The sequence below is a fragment of the Pristiophorus japonicus genome, chromosome 17 (assembly GCF_044704955.1).
Source record: "Pristiophorus japonicus isolate sPriJap1 chromosome 17, sPriJap1.hap1, whole genome shotgun sequence".
Classification (NCBI taxonomy): domain Eukaryota; kingdom Metazoa; phylum Chordata; class Chondrichthyes; family Pristiophoridae; genus Pristiophorus; species Pristiophorus japonicus.
This window is the reverse complement of record NC_091993.1, coordinates 125,662,262-125,688,928: the sequence shown is the minus strand read 5'-3', so window position 1 is coordinate 125,688,928 and position 26,667 is coordinate 125,662,262. Positions and strand designations below refer to the sequence as shown.

General features: G+C 48.2%; 1 protein-coding gene across 1 annotated transcript in view; it reads right to left on the bottom strand.

Moving 5' to 3' along the window:
* The window catches only part of capza1b (capping actin protein of muscle Z-line subunit alpha 1b), a 56,046-nt gene extending 51,514 nt beyond the window's left edge, over nucleotides 1-4,532 (bottom strand). The window contains exon 1 of the mRNA XM_070859251.1: nucleotides 4,448-4,532. Within this exon, the coding sequence (XP_070715352.1) occupies nucleotides 4,448-4,486 (39 nt within the window). The 5' untranslated portion in view covers nucleotides 4,487-4,532. The remainder of the gene's footprint in view (nucleotides 1-4,447) is intronic.
* Between the last annotated feature and the right edge of the window lie 22,135 nt (nucleotides 4,533-26,667).

The window sequence follows — 26,667 nt, the reverse complement described above, 5'->3', positions numbered from 1 at the left end:
ATTTTCAACAAATTGTATTTGTGATGGAACAGAAGGGTGCATGTGATATCAATGAGTGTGCAGTGATTACACAATACTCAAGGAGGTTAACAGATGGAGACCATGGAGATATCCTTCCCGAATCACAACCGACTAGAGCAACACCTATCTACTTAAATAGCATGGCAGGCAGTCTCGGTTAGAAGCGGTCAATTATACTAAACAACTTGCATTTATATAGCGCCTTTAACATTGTAAAACGCCCCAAGGCGCTTCACAGGAGCGTTATCAAACAAAATTTGACAGAGCCACTTAAGGAGACAGGTGAGCTAAAGCGTTGGGCGAGGTAGGTAGGTTTTACGGAGAGTCTTGGAGAGGCGGAGGGGTTTAAGGAAGTAAATCCAAGCTCAGAGCCAAGGCAGCTGAAGGCTACCAACGGAGGGGGATGATTTAAATCGGAGATACACAAGGCCAGAATTGGAGGGGTGCAGTGATCTCGGCGGGGGTTGTGGGGCAGGAGGAGAATAGAGAGATAGGGAGGGGCGAGGGCCATATACAGAGATTTGAAAACAAGGATGAGAATTTTTTAAATCAAGGCATTGCTGGACTGGGAGCCAAAGTAGGCCAGCGAGCACAGGGGCGATGGGTGAACGAGACTTGGTGTGAGTTAGGACATGGGCAGCAGAGTTTCAGATAAGCTCATGCTTATGGAGGCTGCAAGGTAGGAGGATGGTCAGGAGAGCGTTGGTATAGTCTGATCAATTATCCCTTTAAGACACAAAGGTTCTGGGCCACACAATTGAAACCACTTCCTTTTAACAGTAATTTCTTCAGTAATGACAATCACTGTAAAAAGCTCCAGATTTTGACAGCAACGACATTGCTGACGCATCTCACCACAATACGATGTACAACTGTGGCTCCATTTCATTTTTCACACGGTTTCTACTACAATTGCTAACAATTCAACATAGTATTCAGCAGTTTACTCAAAAGCACACTGGACGGAAAACAGTTTCACTCAATGTTTTGGAGTTAGCAACAGTTGGAAGGCAAGCACACGTCTGGGGCACTGGCACTGGGAGATTACACTTTGCACTTTGAGGGAACCAAAGTTAACTTTCAAACCCTTTGCTGCTCACTGCCAGAAGCAGAAGTAATTGGATCTGTCCACTTCCCCAACACACACACACACACACCCTTGTTTGCAACTTTCACATTGTCACCATTCTATTTTACAAGATAAGGAAGTAACCAAGTGCTAGGATTTGAGAAATCCATAAAAAGAACTGAAGGCACCACCCTGTGAGTGCGTGAAGACTCCAGTTAATCTCCGACTGTACAGAGTTCAGTGAATTCAACCGGGGCAGCTCCAACCTCCTGAATTGCAGCCCATCAGAAGAGTGGGGAAATTACAAGTAGACCGAAATAAAAGGCTTTGTGCCATCTTCACTCGTATACATTTTCCCACTAAACTCCACATTTATTCAACAACATTGCATTTATATAGCACCTTTAATGTAATAAAACATCGAGGCACTTCACAGTAATTTTTTGGGTGACACTTGAAAACCCAAGAAACCTTCCAGGTAATAAAATCTGTCAAACTTGGCATCTACAAATCTGAGCTTGTACAGAAAGACAGAAATAGTTTACAAGCAAAGATGATGATTGCATGGAACGATTTGGTTGCCACACAGGAAATGCACCTCGACAAGCAACTTTGGGTTATTCCCAGCCTCACGTGGTTGAGGCAGTGAGTGATTGATACAAGAACCAACAGAACTCGCTCAAACAGATTTGAACAAACATAAAAGAATAGGAGCAGGAGTAGGCCATTTGGCCCCTTGAGCCTGCTCCGCCATTCAATAAGATCATGGCTGATCTGATCTTGGTCAGAACTCCACTTCACTGCCCACTCCCCATAACCCTGGACTCCCTTATCATTCAAAAATCTGTCTATCTCCACCTTAAATATATTCAATGACCCAGCCTGCAGAACTTTCTGGGACAGAGTATTCCAAAGATTCACAACCCTCAAAGAAATTCTTCCTCCTCTCAGTTTTAAATGGGCGACCCCTTATTCTGAAACAATGCCCCCTACTTCTAGATTCCTCCACGAGGGGAAAACAGCCTCTCTGCATCTACCCTGTCAAGCCTGCTCAGAATCTTATACCTTTCACCTCTCATTCTTCTAAACTCCAATGAATACAAACCCAACCTGCAGAACCTTTCTTCATAAGACAACCCCTTCATCTCAGGAATCAACCTCATGAACCTTCTCTGAACTGTCTGTAATGCAAGTATATCCCTCCTTAAATAAAGACGACCAAAAAAATGCGCAATAAAAAAAAAGAGGTTTGAGAATTAGAACTCATCACAACTACCACTAAAATTAAAGTCAAATTTAAGTTACTGTTAAAATGAGATTGCAACCAAACTTCACTTGACACAAACAGCAGGTGAGCACATCAGTACAAACAAGCACTACTACTACTGCCAACAAGAACCAGTATCCAGGGCCATGTACAATGCATCTACCAGGCACACTAAACCATTGCAGCCGTGGCTCAGTGGGTAGCATCCTTGCCTCCGAGTCAGAAGGTTGTGGGTTTCAAGTTCCACTCCTTGAGCTGCACTGTTGGAGGGACAGTTCTGAGGAAGCGCCGCACTGTCGGAGGGGTGCCCTGTCGGAGGTGCCCTTTTTCGGATGAGACGTTAAACCGAGGCCCCGTCTGCTCCCTCAGGTGGATGGAAAAAGATTCCATTACACTATTTCGAAGAAGAGCAGGAGAGTTATCCCCGGTGTCCTGGGGCCAATATTTATCCTCAATCAACATCACAAAAACAGATTATCTGGTCATTATCATGCTGCTGTTTGTGGGAGCTTGCTGTGCATAAGTTGGCTGCCGCGTTTCCCTCATTACAACACTGCCTGCACTTCAAAAGTACTTCATTGGTTGGAAGGTACTTTGGGACATCCAGAGGTTGTGAAAGACGCTATAGAAATGCAAGTCTTTCTTTCTTGATGTACATTGTGTGGCATTAACATATATACCAGACATCCCAAACCATGTAAATTTGGTGCATGCTTTTCTTGGCGGTATCTGTGTGGCCAAGCAGGACACCGCCACCTTGCTCGTATGCCTCCTCCCCACCCCCGAAACATGTCAGTATCGAAGTAGGACGAGCTCAAGCCTGCAGGCTGGTTACTCAGTTTTTCAACAGCACAAGGGGGAAAAAAAGTTAACTTCAAAAAGTTCATACCACAAAAATAAAGCCTATGGCTTTATATGAAGACCGGTTCAACAGGGACACGTCACTTTTGAGCTCCACCCTTTCCAGTTAAGTTTGACAGATTAGTATGGCTAGGGGTAAAGAACAGGACAAATATGCCCTTAAACCCTAATCATTTCACAGTCCTTCCCCCACCCCTGTCCCCTGAATGCTTTTGGAATTCAGCGAGCTGCAAAAGATTAGGGATTTGACAGACACAAACCGAATCACAAGAGCTACAGGACAAATATTTTAGACATTAATGTTCAGAAGTTAAAAACACAAGTGCTGGAATTTTGAAACATTTTCTGTTCTTGTAGTTTTATCACAAAAACAGGGCATGTCCGATAGGTTTGCTAGCAGTGAAAGGCTGCTTTAAGTTAAAAGATTTTCCAGTGAGCGCAGCCTCAATGTGTGAACAGAACAGAGGTGAGTGAGACATAAATGTGCAAAGCCTCCCCCAGTACGAGTGCAGGCACAGATCCCCAGTGAATGGACACAGCTCCTGCCCAGTGAGAGAACAGTCAGTGTGTACTGACTCCCAGTGAATGGACACAGCCCCTCAGTGAGAGTAGTGTGCTCAGACACCTGGTGAGCATGCATGGACCCCCTCCCCCCTCCAGTGAGTGTACACAACCTCCACACCAGTGTGAGCAGTCAGTATGCATTATATCCTGGTGATTGTGTGCAGACCCCAGTGTGAGCACCCCCCGGGCTGGGTGAGTGTGAGCAGTGAGTGTGAGCACCCCCCGGGCTGGGTGAGTGTGAGCACCCCCCGGGCTGGGTGAGTGTGAGCAGTGAGTGTGAGCAGTGAGTGTGAGCACCCCCCGGGCTGGGTGAGTGTGAGCAGGTTGGGGGAAGTGCGGCGGGTTACGGGGCAGGAAGTTGTGCGAAGGGCCTGAAGTTGAAGGCGGGAAGCCCCGGGGAGCGGGAGTGCGACGGGGCCGGGAGCAGCGTCCCTCATCCGGCCCCGGCCCTCACCACAGCCCGGCCCAGCCCTCACCTCACCCCAGCCCGGCCGCAGCCCGAGTGACAGGCGGCGGCTCGCGGGCCCAGATCCCCGGGCTAGCAGAGCTCCCGCGGGCGGACCCTTCCTCCCGCCCGGGCGGCGGGTCGGGAGCCTCGGGCGGGTGTCCCGGGCCGGCCTCCCTCTATCTCTCTCTCTCTCTCTCTCTTTCTTTCTCTTTCTCACCTTCTCGCGGTCCGTCAACTGCTCCTCCGCGTCCGCCATCTTGATCCAGCCCGCCGCCCCGGTCCCGCCGCATCATGGCAGCGCCCGCCGCTCATTGGCCGGGCCGGAGTCCCAACCCGCCGCTCATTGGATACCCGGAGCCCCAACCCGCCGCTCATTGGATACCCGGAGCCCCAACCCGCCGCTCATTGGATACCCGGAGCCCCAACCCGCCGCTCATTGGCCAGGCCGGAGCCCCAACCCGCCGCTCATTGGCCGGGCCGGAGCCCCAGTGCGCTGCGGGGGTACTGCAGGGCATGGCCCAGCATTGACCCAGAGCCAGAGTGGGTCAGTCCCACTCCAGGAAACCTCAGCACAGAGGCTTGGACTCCAGGGCATTCCTGGGGGAGGGGTTCGGTCGGGTAGTGCTGTACTTTAGGGTTTAGCAAGATAAAGAAAAAAACTACTATGAAAAAAAAAGAGAGACTTGCATTTGTGTAGCGCCTTTGGGACCTCCCAAAGTGCTTTCCCAGTGAAGTCACTGCCACAATGTGAGGAGGGACTGGGGGGCATCATCACCCCTGGCAACCAGATTTTAATTTGATATAAAGTTATGTTAAAAGTTTAAAATGTTAATTTTTGGGTTCAGTGCCCTTGCCAAAAGGGCGCATTTGATTTACGTTTCAATTAAATTGTTGTAATGAGAGAAAGGCGGCAGCCAACTTGCGCACAGCAAGCTCCCACAAACAGCAACGTGATAATGACCAGATAATCTGTTTTAGTGATTTTGGGATCCTGAGGTCCTGAAAGACGCGACAGAAATGCAAGCCTTTCTTTTTTCATAGTAGTTTTTTCATGACCTTACTCAACTCTAAAGTACAGCACTAGCCGACCAAACGACATAGTGCAGTCGACCGTAACCTGTTAAAAAGCAAAGTGCGACCATACCCAGTTACACATTTTTTACGCAGCGAGTTGTTGTGATCTGGAATGCGCTGCCTGGAAGGGCGGTGGAAACGGATTCAAAAGGGGAAGAGATAAATATTCGAAGGGAATACATTTTTGGGTCTATGGGGAAAGAACAGGAGAGTGGAAGTACGAAAGAGCCTGCACAGGCATGATGGCCTGATTGTCCTCCTCTGCTGTATCCTTCTATGATACACAGCTCAATCAAGACAAAATGTACTGCATCTCAACAACACAGCCTAGTCCAGCCTTACTCTAACAACATAGCACAGCAGAACCCAACTACACAGCTCATTACAGTCCAATTACATGAACCAGACCCACCCAAACCCTAATAACCCAAACGACACACCACAACCCAACCCAACTACATGGCTCAGCCCAGACCAAAAATCATCCTGCATCAACTCCCAGACATAAAGCGTCACTGAACTGAACTATCCAGCACAACCCAATCCGATCCCAACTACACATCATCGTCATAGGCAAACCCTCAAAATCGAGGAAGACTTGCTTCCACTCTAAAAGTAAGTTCTCAGTCCAATACAGGAATTACAGTCTCTGCCACAGGTGGGACAGACAGTGGTTGGAGGAAAGGGTGGGTGGGGAGTCTGGTTTGCCGCACGCTCCTTCCGCTGCCTGCGCTTGTTTTCTGCATGCTCTCGGTGATGAGACTCGAGGTGCTCAGCGCCCTCCCGGATACTCTTCCTCCACTTAGGGCGGTCTTGGACCAGGGACTCCCAGGTGTCGGTGGGGATGTTGCATTTTATCAAGGAGGCCTTGAAATGGTTCCTCTGACCACCTGGGGCTCACTTGCTGTGTAGGAGTTCCGAACAGAGCGTTTGCTTTGGGAGTCTTGTGTCAGGCATGCGGACAATGTGGCCTGCCCAACGGAGCTGGGTCGAGTGTGGTCAGTGCTTCAATACTGGGGATGTTGGCCTCATCGCGGCGCTAACGTTGGTGCATCTGTCCTCCCAGGGGATTTGCAGGATCTTGCAGAGACATCGTTGGTGGTATTTCTCCAGCGACTTGAGGTGTCTACTGTACATGGTCCATGTCTGTGAGCCATAGAAACATAGAAAAAGGTGCAGGAGCAGGCCATTCGGCCCTTCTAGCCTGCACCGCCATTCAATGAATTCATGGCTGAACATGCAACTTCATTACCCCATTCCTGCTTTCTTACCATACCCCTTGATTCCCCTAGTAGTAAGGACTTCATCGAACTCCTTTTTGAATATATTTAGTGAATTGGCCTCAACAACTTTCTGTGGTAGAGAATTCCACAGGTTCACCATTCGCTGGGTGAAGAAATTCCTCCTCATCACGGTCCTAAATGGCTTACCCCTTATCCTTAGACTGTGTCCCCTGGTTCTGGACTTCCCCAACATTGGGAACATTCTTCCTGCATCTAACCTGTCTAACCCCGTCAGAATTTTAAACGTTTCTATGAGGTCCCCTCTCATTCTTCTGAACTCCAGTGAATACAAGCCAAGTTGATCCAGTCTTTCTTGATAGGTCAGTCCCGCCATCCCGGGAATCAGTCTGGTGAACCTTCGCTGCACTCCCTCAATAGCAAGAATGTCCTTCCTCAGGTTAGGAGACCAAAACTGTACACAATACTCCAGGTGTGGCCTCACCAAGGCCCTGTACAACTGTAGCAACACCTCCCTGCCCCTGTACTCAAATCCTCTCGCTATGAAGGCCAACATGCCATTTGCTTTCTTAACCGCCTGCTGTACCTGCATGCCAACCTTCAATGACTGATGTACCATGACACCCAGGTCTCGTTGCACCTCCCCTTTTCCTAATCTGTCACCATTCAGATAATAGTCTGTCTCTCTGTTTTTACCACCAAAGTGGATAACCTCACATTTATCCACATTATACTTTATCTGCCATGCATTTGCCCACTCACCTAACCTATCCAAGTCGCTCTGCAGCCTCATAGCATCCTCCTCGCAGCTCACACTGCCACCCAACTTAGTGTCATCCGCAAATTTGGAGATACTACATTTAATCCCCTCGTCTAAATCATTAATATACAGTGTAAACAGCTGGGGCCCCAGCACAGAACCTTGCGGTACCCCACTAGTCACTGCCTGCCATTCTGAAAAGTCCCCATTTACTCCTACTCTTTGCTTCCTGTCTGACAACCAGTTCTCAATCCATGTCAGCACACTACCCCCAATCCCATGTGCTTTAACTTTGCACATTAATCTCTTGTGTGGGACCTTGTCGAAAGCCTTCTGAAAGTCCAAATATACCACTTCAACTGGTTCTCCCTTGTCCACTCTACTGGAAACATCCTCAAAAAATTCCAGAAGATTAGTCAAGCATGATTTCCCTTTCACAAATCCATGCTGACTTGGACCTATCATATCACCTCTTTCCAAATGCACTGCTATGACATCCTTAATAATTGATTCCATCATTTTACACACTACCGATGTCAGGCTGACCGGTCTATAATTCCCTGTTATCTCTCTCCCTCCTTTTTTAAAAAGTGGGGTTACATTGGCTACCCTCCACTCCATAGGAACTGATCCAGAGTCAATGGAATGTTGGAAAATGACTGTCAATGCATCCGCTATTTCCAAGGCCACCTCCTTAAGTACTCTGGGATACAGTCCATCAGGCCCTGGGGATTTATCGGCCTTCAATCCCATCAATTTCCCCAACACAATTTCCCGACTAATAAGGATTTCCCTCAGTTCCTCCTCCTTACTAGACTCTCCGACCCCTTTTATATCCGGAAGGTTGTTTGTGTCCTCCTCAGTGAATACCGAACCAAAGTACTTGTTCAATTGGTCCGCCATTTCTTTGTTCCCCGTTATGACTTCCCCTGATTCTGACTGCAGGGGACCTACGTTTGTCTTTACTAACCTTTTTCTCTTTACATATCTATAGAAACCTTTGCAATCCGTCTTAATGTTCCCTGCAAGCTTCTTCTCGTACTCCATTTTCCCTGCCCTAATCAAACCCTTTGTCCTCCTCTGCTGAGTTCTAAATTTCTCCCAGTCCCCGGGTTCGCTGCTATTTCTGGCCAATTTATATGCCACTTCCTTGGCTTTAATACTATCCCTGATTTCCCTTGATAGCCACGGTTGAGCCACCTTCCCTTTTTTATTTTTACACCAGACAGGAATGTACAATTGTTGTAGTTCATCCATGCGGTCTCTAAATGTCTGCCATTGCCCATCCACAGTCAACCCCTTCAGTATCATTCGCCAATCTATCCTAGCCAATTCACGCCTCATACCTTCAAAGTTACCCTTCTTTAAGTTCTGGACCATGGTCTCTGAATTAACTGTTTCATTCTCCATCCTAATGCAGAATTCCACCATATTATGGTCACTCTTCCCCAAGGGGTCTCGCACAATGAGATTGCTAATTAATCCTCTCTCATTATACAACACCCAGTCTAAGATGGCCTCCCCCCTAGTTGGTTCCTCGACATATTGGTCTAAAAAACCATCCCTTATGCACTCCAGGAAATCCTCCTCCACCGTATTGCTTCCAGTTTGGTTAACCCAATCTATGTGCATATTAAAGTCACCCATTATAACTGCTGCACCTTTATTGCACGCACCCCTAATTTCATGTTTGATGCCCTCCCCAACATCACTACTACTGTTTGGAGGTCTGTACACAACTCCCACTAACGTTTTTTGCCCTTTGGTATTCTGCAGCTCTACCCATATAGATTCCACATCATCCAAGCTAATGTCCTTCCAAACTATTGCCTTAATTTCCTCCTTAACCAGCAATGCTACCCCACCTCCTTTTCCTTTTATTCTATCTTTCCTGAATGTTGAATACCCCTGGATGTTGAGTTCTCAGCCCTGATCATCCTGGAGCCACATCTCCATTATCCCAATCACATCATATTTGTTAACATCTATTTGCACAGTTAATTCGTCCACCTTATTGCGGATACTCCTTGCATTGAGACACAAAGCCTTCAGGCTTGTTTTTTTAACACCCTTTGTCCTTTTAGAATTTTGCTGTCCAGTGGCCCTTTTTGTTCTTTGCCTTGGGTTTCTCTGCTCTCCACTTTTCCTCATCTCCTTTCTGTCTTTTGCTTTTGCCTCCTTTTTGTTTCCCTCTGTCTCCCTGCATTGGTTCCCATCCCCCTGCCATATTAGTTTAAATCCTCCCCAACAGCACTAGCAAACACTCCCCCTAGGACATTGGTTCCGGTCCTGCCCAGGTGCAGACCGTCCGGTTTGTACTGGTCCCACCTCCCCCAGAACCAGTTCCAATGCCCCAGGAAGTTGAATCCCTCCCTGCTGCACCACTGCTCAAGCCACGTATTCATCTGCGCGATTCTGCGATTCCTACTCTGACTAGCACGTGGCACTGGTAGCAATCCCGAGATTACTACTTTTGAGGTCCTACTTTTGAATTACTACAGCCCTGTAGATCATAAGCTTGGTGCCAGATTTGAAGGCCTGATCTTTGAACACTTTCTTCCTCAGGCGCCCAAAGGCTGTGCTGGTGCACTGGAGGCAGTGTTGAACCTCGTCGCTGATAATCGGGCTCCCAAGATATGGAAAGTGGTCCACATTGTCCAGGGCCGCGCCATGGATTTTGATGTCCAGAGTGCTGTGTGGCGGGGACAGGTTGGTGGAGGACCTTTGTCTTACGGATGTTTAGTGTAAGGCCCATGCTTTCGTACGCCTCGGTGAAGATGTTGACGATGACTGGAGCTCAGCCTCTGAATGTGCGCAGATGCAAGCCTCGTCTGCTTCCTGTAGTTCAATGACAGAGGATGGGACGGTCTTGGAACCGGCTTGGAGACGACAAATGTTGAACAGGTTCCCACTTGTTCTGTAGTTTAGTTCCACTCCAGCAGGGAGCTTGTTGAGTGTGAGATGGAGCATTGCGAGGAAGATCGAGACGAGGGTTGGTGCGATGACGCAGCCCTGCTTGACCCCAGTCCAGACATGGATTGGGTCTGTGGTAGATCCGTTGGTCAGGATCACGGCCTGCATGTCGTCATGGAGCAGGCGGAGGATGGTATCAAACTTTTGAGGTCAGCTGCAACGGAGGAGGACGCTTCAACTACACAACATAACCCTGACCTACATAACTGCACAGCACATCCCAACTCCCCTCAACCCTGATACACAGCACAACCCAATTTCAGGCACACAGCGTAGTCATTTTCAGAGGTGCAGTCCTAAATCAGTCAACAAAGCACCCCATCCCAAACCAACACAGTCCAACTTCAGCTCAGCTTCTAGGCATACCACACAACCCAACTTAACTCAACTCAAGGCACACAGCTCAGCTCATTTAAAAAGGTTCATCCCCGATCCGGGTATCTCAGTGCCTAACCCAGCTCTAACTCTTGGCCCAGCTCCCATCCCAGTTGAGCTGCCAGACACATGGACACAGCCCAGCCAATTCTACATAGTCTCAGAGGCCAGCCAGCTCAGCCGTGTGTGTATGTGTATGCGCGTATGTGTGTGTGTTTGTGTGCGCCTATGTGTGTGTGTGTGAGGGTGTGTGTGTGAGGGTGTGTGTGTGTGAGGGTGTGAGGGTGTGTGTGTGTGAGGGTGTGTGTGGGTGTGTGTGTGTGTGTGAGTGAGGGTGTGTGTGTGTGAGAGTGTGTGTGTGTGTGTGTGTGAGTGTGTATGTGTGAGGGTGTGTGTGTGTGTGTGTGTGTGTGTGTGTGTGAGTGTGTATGTGTGAGGGTGTGTGTGTGTGTGTGTGTGTGTGAGGGTGTGTGTGAGGGTGTGTGTGTGAGTGTGAGTGCCTTTTGAGGCAGAGAATTTCAAAAATCCACAATCCTCAGAGTGAAAGAATTCCTCCTCATCTCAGTCCTGAATGGTCGACCCCTTATCCTGAGATTCTGCTCCCTAATTCCAGCCAGGGGGAAACCGCCTCTCACCATCTACCCTGTCAAGCCCTCTAAGTATTTTATACATTTCAATGAGATCACCTCTCATTCTTCTAGACTCCAGCTCATGCTCTTGGCTCCCAACTCCGGTCCCTGTGCATCCTCATCGCTCTGCTCCATCAGTAGCATAAACTTCAGCTGTCTCCAACCTCCAGTTCAATTATCTTTCCTTACCTTACCCTATCCTACCGACCACCACCAACCAAATCTTCCAGAAACCTTTCTCATTCACCAGTCTTCAATCATATTCCCAACTCTTCGACTCCTGCTCTCAGTGTCATTCCCCACGCCCATCCCCTTGGTCTATTCACTATGTTAAAGGTGCTGTATTGTTCTTCTTGCATTCATTCATGGGATGTGGGCATCGCTGGCAAGGCCGGCATTTATTGCCCATCCTTAATTGACCCTTGAGAAGGTGGTGGTGAGCCACCTTCTTGAACCGCTGCAGTCCGTGTGGTGAAGGTGCTCCCACAGTGCTGTTAGGGAGGGAGTTCCAGGATTGTGACCCAGCGACGATGAAGGAACGGCCGATATATTTCCCAGTCAGGATGGTGTGTGACTGGGAGGGGAACGTGGAGGTGGTGGTGTTCCCATGCGTCTGCTGCCCTTGTCCTTCTAGGTGGTAGAGGTCCCGGGTTTGGGAGGTGCTGCTGAAGAAGCCTTGGCGAGTTGCTGCAGTGCATCTTGTAGATGGTACACACTGCAGCCACGGTGCGCCGGTGGTGGAGGGAATGAATGTTGAAGGTGGTGGATGGAGAGCCGATCAAGCGGGCTGCTTTGTCCTGGATGGTGTCGAGCTTCTTTGAGTGTTGTTGGAGCTGCACTCATCCAGGCAAGTGGAGAGTATTCCATCACACTCCTGACTTGTGCCTTGTAGATGGTGAGAAGGCTTTGGGGAGTCAGGAGGTGAGTGTTGCATATGGTGCTGACACTGAGTGTCTCGGCTTTGATATGATGAATGGTCACTCGGGTGAGGGACTGACGCACTGAGACTATACCCCAACGAAGGGAGGGAGGAAGAGCGAAGAAAAACCCATTGACTCGTGTGGAAGCAGCTGAAAATGAATATTTTCTGCACTATTCTGACACTTTCCAGGTGAAGACGAGTCAGATGTTACACTATTCTGAGGAGGCAAATACACCAGGCAGGATTGTGTTACTCTCCCACTTACTGACCCTTTCCGACTCCAGGGTCACCAACTCTGATTGGACATATTCCTGGAAGTTTCATTACATGATGCCCAGCCTCCAACCGCTCCTCCTCCACAAGCTCGCCATTGGTCAGTGTCAGCTGTGGCTCAGTGGGCAGCACTCTTGCCTCTGGGTCAGAAGGTTGTGGGTTCAAGTCGAGGGACTTGAGCACAAAAAAAATCTAGGCAGTGCCGAGGGAGTGCTGCACTGTCGGAGGTGCCGTCTTTTGCATGAGATGTTAAACTAAGACCCCGTCTGCTCTCTCAGGTGGACATTAAAGATCGCACAGCACTGTTTCGAAGAAGAGCAGGGAAGTTATCCCTGGTGCCCTGGCCAATATTTATCCCACAATTAAACCGAACAAAAACAGATTATCGGATCATTATCATATTGCTGTGTGTGGGAGCTTGCTGTGCGCAAATTGGCTGCTGCATTCCCCACATTACAACAGCGACTACACTTCAAAAGTACTTAATTGGCTGTAAGGTGTTTTGAGACATCCGGTGGTCATGAAAGGTGCTATATAAATGCAAGTCTTTTTTTTATTGGTCCATCCTCGCATTGACGTGCCTTTCTACGGCCAATTGGAAAGTGAGCGGACTCCATCACCCGATTGGACAATTCTTCACCATTACTCAAATAGCCAATTTTTAATCCAATCTCCAATAATTAATAAATGAAAGAGTTAAAAAAAAACAGAAACAAAATACCAGGGGCTAGACTTTCGGCACATCATCGCCCATCAATTGTTTGCCACCCATTTAGCGCCCATATAAGCGCTGAGATTCAGGCTATCGCCCATATTTGATGAAAAGTGGAAAAGAGCGCCCGATTATACCGATTATCCGGGTTCCTTGGGGATTGGGGATGGGTAAACGATTTCTCCGTTAGAGCGAGTTGACATTACAAAGTTAAAACTTCAATGAATAAATACTGTGCAATCACCTATAAACAGACAAGGCAGTTAAGTATGGACATTACCAGCATGTATGCAGGTGGCCTCGAGGAGGAGATTGTCTAGCTCCGGGGTTCCGGAGCCCGATGCCTTCCTGGGACGAAAGAACTCCTACGTCAGCGGCGGCCGCGAGAGACAGCGGCTGCAGCAGCGCGCACACACGGAGTTTTAAATGCCGTTACAACGGTTTCCCGTTGCATCCGTGTGCGGATAATCGAGAGTTGCCTGCAGTCCATTTATCGCCGGCCCAACTTTCAGCAGACAGGAATGAGTTACATCGCCCGGCCTAAGTTAAAAAAAAATATATGATATATAAAAATATATATCATCATCGTGCAAGGCCGAGTAAATTGCTTATAATGGAAACTAGCGCCCGATTATGACCCAGATTATCGCTGAGCGCTACTTTCGGCATTTCGCCCACAATTCGCCCAAATGATCGCTGGCCGAAAAAGAGGCTGAAGATGCTGCACTCACCTGACCTTAACTCAGCACTATGGAAGCTATTTTGTAACTCGGAGGATCTGGACTAAAAGGCTGCTTCAAGTGATTGTGAGGCGAATCAATTTGTGAGTAATTTTAAGGGCCTTTTTGACTTGCCAATCATCTAATGACATTTGTATCTATTGAGGACAAATTAAGGGCATTTATAGTGATTTACAGTGATAGGGCCTGTAATTTCTCAACCAGTATTGATCACTAATCACATGATGCAGAATAGAGAAGGGAGAAGGTTTATTGAAGAGCATTATGTGCCCAATCAAAGAGGTGGCAGACTGCCCACGAGGAGGAGACGTTACATCCAACGCATTTACAGGGAAAAGCGATCACACCTGGACTTGTCCGATAACATGTGCATTAGGAGGCTGTGATTCTGAAAGGTGGTCATCCGTGAGATATGCCAGCTCATCAAGGGAGATCTGTAGCCTACCAGCACCATCAGGACCGCACTGCCCGTTGAAGTCAAGGTTACTGCGGCACTTTCCTTCTAAGCATCTGGCTCCTTTCAGGCCTCAGCTGGTGACATTTGCGATATCTCTCAACACTCCACAAATTGCTGCATTCAACGGGTGACTGAAGCTCTTTAAGCATGCAGGATGGACTTTATAAACTTCCTTATGACCAGGGAGGCACAGAGTGAGAAGACTTTGGGGTTCTCGAGAATAGAAAACTTCCCCAAGGTGCAGGGAGCAATAGACGGTACACACATCGCCCTGTGAGCACCTTTACAGGATGCAGATATGTTTCCGAACCGAAAGGGATTCTGGTATGTCTTTAGATGCTCTGATAATGATTCCACGAGGCAAAGTATTGCACTTGAACTGTAGTGACCTTAGTCCATTTAATATAACTCCAGAGTGAGGATACCACATAGTGGACTCCCTTTTATACCTGGGTACCTGTGGTGTACAGGTGACCCCTGGGCCTCCACCAGTAGCACCCTCTGGTGGTGCCAGCATAGTGTATACAGTGTGAACCTTGTTGATGGTACCTCCAGTAAACAAGTCTCCATCTTATGCAACTATACAGTGACTACACAGAGAGTATATCTATAGTATACATATATAACAGATTCCACTCCCTGAATGTGCAACTCGTTGTCAACCACAAGCAGATAAGCATGGCAGTAAATGCAAATTTTCCAGGCAGCATCCATGACGGGCACATCTTGCATGAGAGCACTGTCTCTGACCTGTTTAAGAGTCAGCCACAAGGTTGCGGTTGGATGCTGGGGGATAAAGGATATGGCCTTGCCAGCTGGCTCATGACCCTCCTGAGTAAGCCCCAGACGGAAGCCGAGAAGCGTTACAAAGGAAGCGATATCGCTACACGCAATATCGTGGAAAAGACAATTGGAGTTCAGATGCCTGGACCACTCAGGAGGCAGCCTACAATACCACCCTGAGCAGGTTGCTGAGTTCACTGTGTTGTGCTGCTTGTTGCATAACCTAGCTATGAGGAGAGGACAATAATTGCCAGATGGGATTGCCGGTCCACCTCAGGAGAGAGGGGAGGAGGAAGAGGAGGATGAGGAGGATGACGACGAGGACCTCGGGGAGGACAATCAGCCAGGCGATGAACCCATGCCCCCCGCAACACTGGAAAAGCCCCGCGGTAGTTACGCAGCTGCAAAACTGTTGCATCAGCAGCTCATAAATGAACGCTTTGCGAGAAGTTACGTTAGTGACAGTTACAGTTACGTTACGTTACATCCTTGCCTGGCCATGACCATTGTTTCCAACCCTTGTATTGATGTTTTACCTTATGTTATTAGAAGACACTTCAGGACAATTGTAATGTTGACTAAAAATGTTTAATAATTAAGGATTAATGTAAAAATGTTTTGAACAAATATATATAACAACCCCCCCCCAACCCTGAACAATCAATAACATAACACCCTCCCACCATCCCAAACAGTGAACATTCAACAAACATTTATTTTTAACAACAATAACTATATACAGCACCCCCCCTCCCTACCTGCGGCCACACTTCCCTCCTGCACCTTGACCACCGCCCCCCCCCCACCGTATTAACCCCCCATTTAACACCCTGAGTAATGGGACCAAGACGTCTTGCAGCAGGGGACCTCAAGGCCTGCAGCTGTCCGTGGGGGCGGTGACGTCGGCCGAATCTCCTCAGTGGCTGGAGGAGAATACGTTTCCGAAGAAACATCTTCGGAGTCAGAAGGAAGTTCTTATAGAAACATAGAAACATAGAAAATAGGTGCAGGAGTAGGCCATTCGGCCCTTCTAGCCTGCACCGCCATTCAATGAGTTCATGGCTGAACATTCAACTTCAGTATCCCATTCCTGCTTTCTCGCCATACCCCTTGATCCCCCTAGTAGTAAGGACCTCATCTAACTCCTTTTTGAATATATTTAGTGAATTGGCCTCAACAACTTTCTGTGGTAGAGAATTCCACAGGTTCACCACTCTCTGGGTGAAGAAATTCCTCCTCATCTCGGTCCTAAATGGCTTACCCCTTATCCCCTCTTCCTCCTGACTCGCATCTGTCCCGGTGCTTGGTGGCAGGGCGCCTCGGGGTGGTGCCGTATCCCGACACTATCGCGTGCCGCAAGGCATCGACAGAGTCGGTCGTTCGCCCCATTGTCGCGACCATCCGCCCCACGCCCGCCGTTACTCGTGCCAACAGTGTGGCAATGTTGCTGGTCAACCCACCAAGCGCCTGGAGGAGCTCTCGACCTATGGCGACGCATGCCCGCGACAGTGACACCATGTCCTCGTCGGCATCTGCCCGTCGCAGCGCGTGCCCACCCCCACCTCACCGACTCGATCTCCGCCATGTCGGCGTGGGCACTGGGCGACTCGGAGTGGCCTGCTGCAAGCCGCTTGGCCCCCGCTGCTTCACCCGTTGAGGATGAGGTGTGTCGCAGGTACCACAGATGACAGCCGCTCATCTTATTCCTCCTTGGTTGTTTCGTCTTCTGCACCAGTGGCGAGGACCACCTGCAGTGGCAAAGGGGTTGTTCCAGGGGCCTCCCATTGCACCTGGGTCGCTGGAAAACATAACTGAGGTTAGTAGAAGAGAAGGGAAGACCTGAGAATGCTTGCGCTGCGCAGGCCTATGTACGAGGAGCAACACTACTGCAATAAATGTGAACGAGAGACGTTACATATGATTAACCTGAGAGTACAGAAGCTGCATGTATAACATTACATCATTCATATATTATAATCAAATGGCATTAAATTACTTTCTATTACCACCGGTTTACCACTGCTTTACACATTACTCACGTGGTGCAACAACGGGATCTGTACCCCACGGGTGGCAGAACGATTATGGGTGCCCACTAAGGCTGCGGCATGTTCCTCCAGATCGGTGAGAGGGTGCAGGTCAGCAGGCCCTCCTCCGGTCTGTCTCCGCTCCGCCTGATTCTTAGGTATCTTCCTCTGCAAACGTGACAAGAGCATGGCATAAGCTAATTGACTCGGGACCATTACAGAAACACAACAGATATTGTAGTCCACAATTAGTCACCCCACATGCTATTCTTAACATTATATGCTAATAAGAACATAAGAACATAAGAAATAGGAGCAGGAGTAGGCCAAATGGCCCCTCGAGCCTGCTCCGCCATTTAATACGATCATGGCTGATCCGATCATGGACTCAGCTCCACTTCCCTGCCTGCATTCCATAACCCCTTGTCCCCTTATCGGTTAAGAAACTGTCTATTCCTGTCTTAAATTTATTCAATGTCCCAGCTTCCACAGCTCTCTGAGGCAGTGAATTCCACAGATTTACAACCCTCTGAGAGAAGAAATTTCTCCTCATCTCAGTTTTAAATGGGTGGCCCCTTATTCTAAGATCATGCCCCCAAGTTCTAGTCTCCCCCATCAGTGGAAACATCCTCTCTGCATCCACCTTGTCAAGCCCCCTCATAATCTTATACGTTTCAATACCGTTTGTATCCACAATGGATGCATGGTTATAACATCTACGTTCAGAGAAAATATTTAATAAGATCGTGTTTTGGAACTAATGCTTGACACCAAACATCTCGCGTACAATCTCCAGGAAAGGCCCCATCCACGGGCCGTGCCATTTGGCGCCTGAGGGAAGGTAAGCGATTTATTGGAATCGATGGATGTCTCCGGGGAGGGGAGGGAGAGGGAATCAGGACCGCTCGTGAGCTCGGCAAAGACAGGACTGTAATGGGAGGGGGCACCATATCCCTGGGCTGTGCTCAGAGACCTCCGTGTGTCCCAGGGCAGACAGTGAGCCAGGGCAGCTCTCCCCCAGTCCAGGCTGGGTCACTGTGTGAGTGACAGCAGCCGGAGAGACTCACATCTGGGCAAAGCTGAGCGGACCCCCTCAGTACTCAGTCATGCCCCCATCCACCAACCTAACCAAAAAGGAAGCGGTGCCCAAGTTAAAGAGTTGCTCACAGCACACAAGCAGCGATATAATTTAATAATTCTCCTTCTAAACTATCGTGGGAGAAATGCCAAATGTTTGCGGTCTGTCTGTTTCCAGTCATTCCTTTAAATAATAATAATTAATACTGTTGATTAATGTAAGGCATATGAGCAAAATTAGACTTAAATGCGCAAGTTCCGACCCCAGTCCAAATCTTAGCAGGGAAGCTACCCAAGATTACCCAGCTTAATTACAATCCGGCAGATTTACATTCTAATTAATTCAGTGGATCATTAAAATGTAAAATGTAATAATTTTATACTCACTCTTGCCGAAGCAACCAGGCTGTTCCACTTCTTCGGCACTGGTGTGCCTCACGCCTATCGTGGGCCACTGAGGATACAATGGCTGCCATATCGTCCCATATTTTCTGAGCGGTACGTGGGGGAGGTTTCCCACGGCCACCCCGGGTTAACTGTCCCCACCGACTTTCGACCTCACTATTGAGGGCCTCATTAGCTTTGTCGGAAAACGGCTTAGCCCTCCTCCTCCCTGACAGCTCCTCCTCATGGACACTTGTATCGAATGACATAGCTCCAAGATTTATGAATTAAAAACTCCAATTATAACTATCCGACACAATACTTAAATTACAGCTGTCCAACTCTGATCACTGCTCCTCTTTCTCTCTCCTTCTCTCGCTCCCTCTCTTTCACTGTTCTGAGCATGCGCAGATGACCCCCCCGAATCGCGGGTAAACTTCTTGGCTAAAAACAAAAGCGCATGCGCAGAACGGCCATTACTATGGACGCGAGCATTGCAGGTTTTACGGAGCGTCTTGAAGGAGGAAAGAGAGGTAGAGAGGCGGAGAGGTTTAGAGAGGGAGTTTCAGAGCTTGGGGCTCAGGCAACAGAAGGCACGGCCACCGATGGTGGAGCGATTCTAATCAGGGATGCTCAGGAGGGCAGAATTAGAGGAGCTCAGAGATCTTGGGGGGGCGGGGGGGTCATTGTGAGGCTGGAGGAGATTACAGAGATAGGGAGGGATGAGGCCATGGAGGGATTTGAAAACAAAGATGAGAATTCTGAAATCGAGGCGTTGCATGACCTTGTTAGTTCTGTGTGGGGATATAATTAGAAACAACTCTGACCTCCAGTATCATGTAATTAGTTTTTTTTGCTGTGGCTGGAGGTTATCGAATTCCTCAGGCGGAGGAAGGACAGCAGAGAGAAATAAAACAGGTTTCCAGTACGTATTCAGTGCAAGGTTCAAGCATTCTCAGTCAGTTTGAACACAAACAAACCAGAGGAATTTGTTTTTTACACAGCGAGTTGTTGTGATCGGGAACGCGCTGCCTGAAAGGGCGGTGGGAGCAGATTCAATAGTCACTTTCAAAAGGAAATTTGGATAAATACTTGAAGGAGAAAAATGTGCAGGGCTGTGGGGAAAGAGCGGGGGGAGTGGGACTGATTGGATCGCTCTGTCACAGAGCCGTCACAGGCTCGATGGACCGAATGGCTGTGTCGTTCTATGATAATGCAGGTACTTGTCAGGCCTTCAGTCATGAACGGTGCATTGTAAGAAAATGCATTGACCACTGCTGCTTGTGGTTTAAATGTAGTTTCCTCACTGTGGATTTGCTTTTAAAAAAAGAACTTGCATTTCTATAGCGCCTTTCACGACCACCGGATGTCCCAAAGCGCTTTACAGCCAATGAAGTACTTTTGGAGTGTAGTCACTGTTGTAATGTGGGGGAAACGCGGCAGCCATTTTGCGCACAGCAAGCTCCCACACACAGCGATGTGATAATGAGCAGATAATCTGTTTCAGTGATGTTGACTGGGGGATAAATATTGGCCCCAGGACACCGGGGAGAACTCCCCTGCTCTTCTTCGAAATAGTGCTGTGGGATCTTTTATATCCACCCGAGAGAGCAGACGGGGCCTCGCTTTGACGTCTCATCCAAAAGACGGCCTCTCCATCCAAGAAGATTAAGTGTACAAGGAAGATTTAGATACATTTAAACTCGTTTGTACCGCTTCAGAGTATGTGTGGCGGCAGGGGATTGTGTCGCAGCTCTCAGTAGAGTGAGGGGCCGAATGACCGCTTTTTGTGCTGTATCGTGTTACATGATTTGGGGTCTGACTAAACATCCAGAAGTATTTTCCTTTAGCAGCACCTGCCTGCATGGGTGTGGCAGGAACGGCACTCGCAGAAAGGAGACTTCATTCCTTTTAACAAATTTATTTGTACAAAGATATTTCAGCAGGCCGAGGGCGCTCTTGCACAGTGAAGCCCTGTTCACGCGAGTCGGATGTCCAACAACCCATTCATGAAATCGCCGCTCAGCAAACGAGCCTCAAAGAGGAGTTTTCAAACAGATTGCAAACGTCGTGTTGGCAAACAACCGGGGAGACCCGAGAAGCACAGCCCACAATGCCTGCTTTTATTTCATCGTGGAACTAGGTAAAGAAATGCCAAGACCCAAACAACAAACAGAAGATTTCTTGGCTTGCTCAAACATAACACGGCAAAAGGCTGCTCCCAAACAGTGCATGAGGCGATGAATGGAAGTTTTAAACTGAGGATTGAGTCAGAAGGTTTTGACTCTTTTCCGTTTACTCAACACCCAAAGTAAATTTACTTTTAGGTGTCAGCTATTGCCCAGTGACACCATGCCCACCTCTGTGTCAGTAACACATAAAACTAGGCTGACGCTCCCAGTGCAGTGCTGAGGGAGTGCCGCACTGTCGGAGGTGCCGTCTTTCGGATGAGACGTTAAACCGAGGCCCCCGTCTGCTCTCTCAGGTGGACGTTAAAGATCCCACGGCACTATTTCGAGTAAGAGCAGGGGAGTTATTCCCAGTGCCCTGGCCAATATTTTCTCTCAGTCAACATAATTAAAAACAGATTATCTAGTCATGATCACATTGCTGTGTGTGGGAGCTTGCTGTGCGCAAACTGGCTGCCGCATTTCCTACATTACAACAGTGACTACACTCCAAAAGTACTTCATTGACTGTAAAGCGTTTTAGGTGTCCTGAGGATGTGAAAGGCGCTACAGAAATACAAATCTTCCTTTCTTTATTTATACCAATTCTGTCGAGGCCAATTGCATGGGTTCAACTTGAACCAGCACTGCTGAGGAGGAAGAAATTAAAGAAAGACTTGCATTTATATAGTGCCTTTCACAACTACTGGACGTCTCAAAGCGCTTTACAGCCAATGACTACTTTTGGAGTTTTGGACCAGATAATCTGTTTTTGTTATGTTGATTGAGGGATAAATATTGGCCCAGGACCCTGGGGATAACTCCCCTGCTCTTCTTCGAAATAGTGCCATGGGATCTTTTACGTCCACCTGAGAGAGCAGACGGGGCCTCGGTTTAACATCTCATCTGAAAGACGGCACCTCTGACAGTGCAGAGCTCCCTCAGCACTGCATCTCCGACAGTGCAGCACTCCCTCAGCACTGCATCTCCGACAGTGCCGCACTCCCTCAGCAGTGCACCTCCGACAGTGCGGCGCTCCCTCAGCACTGCGCCTCCGACAGTGCGGCGCTCCCTCAGCACTGCACCTCCGACAGTGCAGCACTCCCTCAGCACTGCACCTCCGACAGTGCGGCGCTCCCTCAGCACTGCACCTCCGACAGTGCGGCGCCCCCTCAGCACTGCACCTCTGACAGTGCGGCACTCCCTCAGCACTGCACTGGGGTGTCAGCGTAGATTTTTTTTGTGCTGACCTCACTGGAGTGGGACTTGAACCCAGAACCTTTCGACTCAGAGACAAAGGTGCTGCCCACTGAGCCACGGCTGACCATTAAATCTGTTACACCTGTTTCTCAGTAGTGCTATTGCAAACCAATGAAATAACGTAAAGATGTAGAAAAAAGAAAATTACAACACGTTGCGTTTATATAGCGCCTTTTATGTTGAAAACCGTCCCAAAGCGCTTCAGAGGAGAGTTATTGGATAAAAGCGGATGTCGATTCCGAAGAAGATATTAGGAGCGGTGATCAAACACCTGCTCGAAGAGCTGGGTTCTCAGGGGGGTCTCAAAGGAAGAGAGGAAGTTGGATAGACGGACGGGTGTAGAGTGTGGCATAGGGGTTGAGATGACAGTAGGCACGGCTGCAAATAATGGGGCAAGGGGGATTCAACAAGAGGCCAGGCTCAGAGGAACGGAGAGTTTGGGGGTGGGATTGCAAGGCTGGAGGAGGTGACACAAATATGCAGGAGCAAGACCATGAAGGGATTTATGAGGTTGAGAATTTTAAATCTGAGGGTGCAGGTCAGCAAGGACAGGAGTGATGAGTGTGCGGGTCTCGGTGCACAATAGGATACAGAAGCAGGAATTTGAATGGGCTGAGGTTTACGGAGACTGGAGGATGGAAGGTTGGCCAAATCTGTAGGTGACAAAGCACGGGTAACGGTTTTGGCAACAGATGAGCTGAGGCAGAAGCGGAGATGGGTGATATTACGGAGATGGAAGTAGTCAGTCTTTGTGATGGATATGGGGTTGGAAGCTCAGCCTCTGGACAACCAGAGATCGTAGCCAGGGAGGGAAATGGAATTGGTGGTGTAGATAAGGAGTTTGTGACGGGGGCGGATGCCTTTGGTCTTCTCAATGTTTAACTGGAGGAAATTGTGGCTCATTCAAGACTGGATGGAGGGGCAGGGGTGGGGAGTGGCGAGGGGAACCTGTGGCTGAGGAGAGGGAACCATTTGGGATATCAGCTAGCATGGGGGGACCAGGAAGGGGGTTGGATGGTCAGCTGTTTAGTGGGAATAGGGTCGGGAGAGCATGAAGTGAGTCTCATGAACAAGATCAGCGTGGAGAAAGAAGGTAGAAAGACCTGCATTTCTATAGCGCCTTTCATGACTGTCATGTATTCAACCAGCATTGTAACCCATGTATAACCTGACCTAAGTTGTACACCATGAGAACACTGACCACTAGGTGGGAGACACTCCTAACCTGGGCCTTCAGGTATAAAAGGGGAAGCTCCACCCCCCTTCATCACTTGAGTGCTAAGGAATAAAGGACAGGTCACAGACTGACCTTCTCTCAAGCATGGGCCTCGTGTGCATTTATACTGTGTAGTAAGGACGTATCAATGACCACTGGACGTCTCAAAGTGTAACGTAGCCAAGTTTGCTGATGATACAAAGATGGGAGGAAAAGCAATGTGTGAGGAGGACACAACAAATCTGCAAAAGGACATAGATAAGCTGAGTGAGTGGGCAAAAATTTGGCAGATGAAGTATAATGTCATGCACTTTGGCAAAAAAAATCAAAGAGCAAGTTATTATTTAAATGGACAAAAATTGCAAAGTGCTGCAGTACAGTGGGACCTGGGGGTATTGTGCATGAAACACAAAAGGATAGTATGCAGGTACAGCAAGTGATCAGGAAGGCCAATGGAATCTTGGCCTTTATTGCAAAGGAGATGGTGTATAAATGCAGGGAAGTCTTGCTACAGCTATACAGGGTATTGGCGAGGTGACACCTGGAATACTGTGTGCAGTTTTGGTTTCCATATTTACGAAAAGATATATTTGCTTTGGAGGCAGTTCAGAGAAGGTTCACTCGGTTGAGTCCAGAAATAGGTGGGTTGACTTATGAGGAAAGGTTGAGTAGGTTGGGCCTCTACTCATTGGAATTCAGAAGAAAGAGAGGTGATCTTATTGAAACATATAAGATTATGAGGGGGTTTGACAAGGTGGATGCAGAGAGGATGTTTCCACTGATGGGGGAGACTAGAACTAGGGGGCATAATCTTAGAATAAGGGGCTGCCCATTTAAAACTGAGATGGGGAGAAATTTCTTCCCTCAGAGGGTTGTAAATCTGTGGAATTCGCAGCCTCAGAGAGCTGTGAAATTGAATAAATTTAAGACAGAAATAGACAGTTTCTTAAATGATATGGGGATAAGGGGTTATGGGGAGCGGATCAGATATGATCTTATTAAATGGCGGAGCAGGCTCGAGGGGCCACATGGCCTACTCCTGCTCCTATTCCTTATGTTCTTATAGCCAATTAAGTACTTTTGGAGTGCAGTCACTGTTGTAATGTAGGAAATACAGCAGCCAATTTGCGCACAGCAAGCTCCCACAAACAGCAACGTGATCATGACCAAATAATCTGTTTTAGTGATGTTGATTGAGGGATATATATTGGCCCAGGACACCAGGGATAACTACGCTGCTCTTTTTCGAAATAGTGCCATGGAATCTTTTACGTCCAAAGATGTGATTGCACTTGGTTCAATGTCTCATCCGAAAGACGGCACCTCCACCATTGCAGCACTCCCTCAGCTCTGCACTGGAATACCAGACTAGATTTTTGTGCTCAAGTCACTGGAGTGGGACTTGAACCCATAACCTTCTGATTCAGAGACAAGAGTGCTACCCACTGAGCCACAGCTGACACTAGGGTGTGAGAGGAGATAGGAGAGAAACTAGAGAAAAATGCGAGTTCAGGGCTAGGGCATGGTTGCAGACCCCTCTGCTAAGGAAAACAGGTCCTTTCTATCTACTCTATCCAGGCCCCTCGTAATTTTATACTCATCAATCAGGTCTCCCCTCAGCCTCCTCTACACCAAAGAAAACAACTCCAGCCTATCCAATTTTTTCTCATAGCTAAAATTCTCCAGTCCAGGCAACATCCTCGTAAATCTCCTCTGCATCCTCTCGAGTGCAATCACATCTTTCCTTTAATGTGGTGACCAGAACTGCACGCAGTACTCCAGCTGTGGCCTAACTATTGGCCACAGTTGGTAGTGAAGAGAAACCGGGGTTATCTTTGCATTCCAGGATGGCAGACTGGGAGTGGAGCCTGGCTGGGGCCTGCCTGTTCTGTTTGCTTAAATTACATACCAAGATTTCAATGACTCATTATTTACACATTAACAGAGGGAGATTGTCCTTTCAGAAAGTCAGAGAGGAGTTTCTCTGCACTGCTCCTGTGCAGTAGAGGTTCTGCATTTTGAAACCACGTGTTATTGGGGAAAAAGTACCAGCCGTTGTCCCAAAGTGTCAGCTGTGACTCGGTGGGTAGCATCCTCGCCTCTGGGTCAGAAGGTTGTGGGTTCAAGTCCCACTCCAGCGACTTGAGCATGTAAAATCTAGGCTGACACTCCCAGTGCAGTGCTGAGGGAGCGTCGCACTGTCGGAGGTGCCGTCTTTTGGATGAAATGTTAAACTGAGGCTCCGTCTGCTCTCTCGGGTGGAGGTAAAAGATCCCACGGCACTAATTCAAAGAAGAGCGGGGGAGTTATCCCCGGTGTCCTGGGCCAATAATTATCCCTCAATCAACATCACTAAAAGAGATGATCTGGTCATTATCACATTGCTGTTTGTGGGAGCTTGCTGTGCGCAAATTGGCTGCCGCGTTTTCTACATTACAACAGTGACTACACCCCAAAAAGTACTTTGTTGGCTGTAAAGCGCTTTGGGACGTCCTGAGGTAGTGTTAGGCGCTGTATAAATGCAAGTTTTTTCTTGTTTCAAACGTCACAGGGGAATTGAGAACAAGGCCCGCTTACAGGAAACAGTCACTCCCAATTTAGCCGAATACATTCTAAGATGGTATCTGTCCCTACACATTGTAACAGATGATAGATCTTCTTTAATTAAGTCTGAAACTTAAAAGTACAACCAGGCACTGGAATATTTGGGTGAAATGTACTATTTGTGGTTATGCTTCATGACAACGGAATGTGTGCCTGTGAACTCATTCGAAAGTTTTTCAGAAGCAGATATACTTCTCAAGAAAAAAAAGCTCTTTGTTCCTCAGGAATATAACAACAACTTGCATTTATCTATACGCCACCTTAAGCATAGAAAAATATCTCAATGGTGCCTCACAGATACTTGGGGTCAAATAGTTGCCAGGTCAAGGAAGGAGGGATTAGGACGGGTGTCCGACTGCTTGATCAAAGTGGTGCATTTTAAAAAGAATCTTAAAGGAGAAGAAGGAAGAGAGCTTTAAGCCCTGGAATCCCCTCCCTGTCATGTATTTCACCATCTTGCAATGACAATAGTTATGTAACTGTAACTCATGCACACTGTACCTGTACCCTTGAAATGCACACCCTGACCACAGGGGGGTGAACTTGGGGGAGACACTCCTCACCTGGGTTTCCAGGTATAAAAGGGGAGGTCCCACCCAGGGTCAAGACTCCTTGGTCCTGGGAATAAAGTGAAGGTCACAGAGTGACCGTGTCTGATATATACATGCCTCGTGTGAGTTTGTAACAAGGTGCAGAGACACCACATTTGGCGACAAGAAACGGGAATCACCGAACCACGAGGATGGCCACCGGTGGCACAGA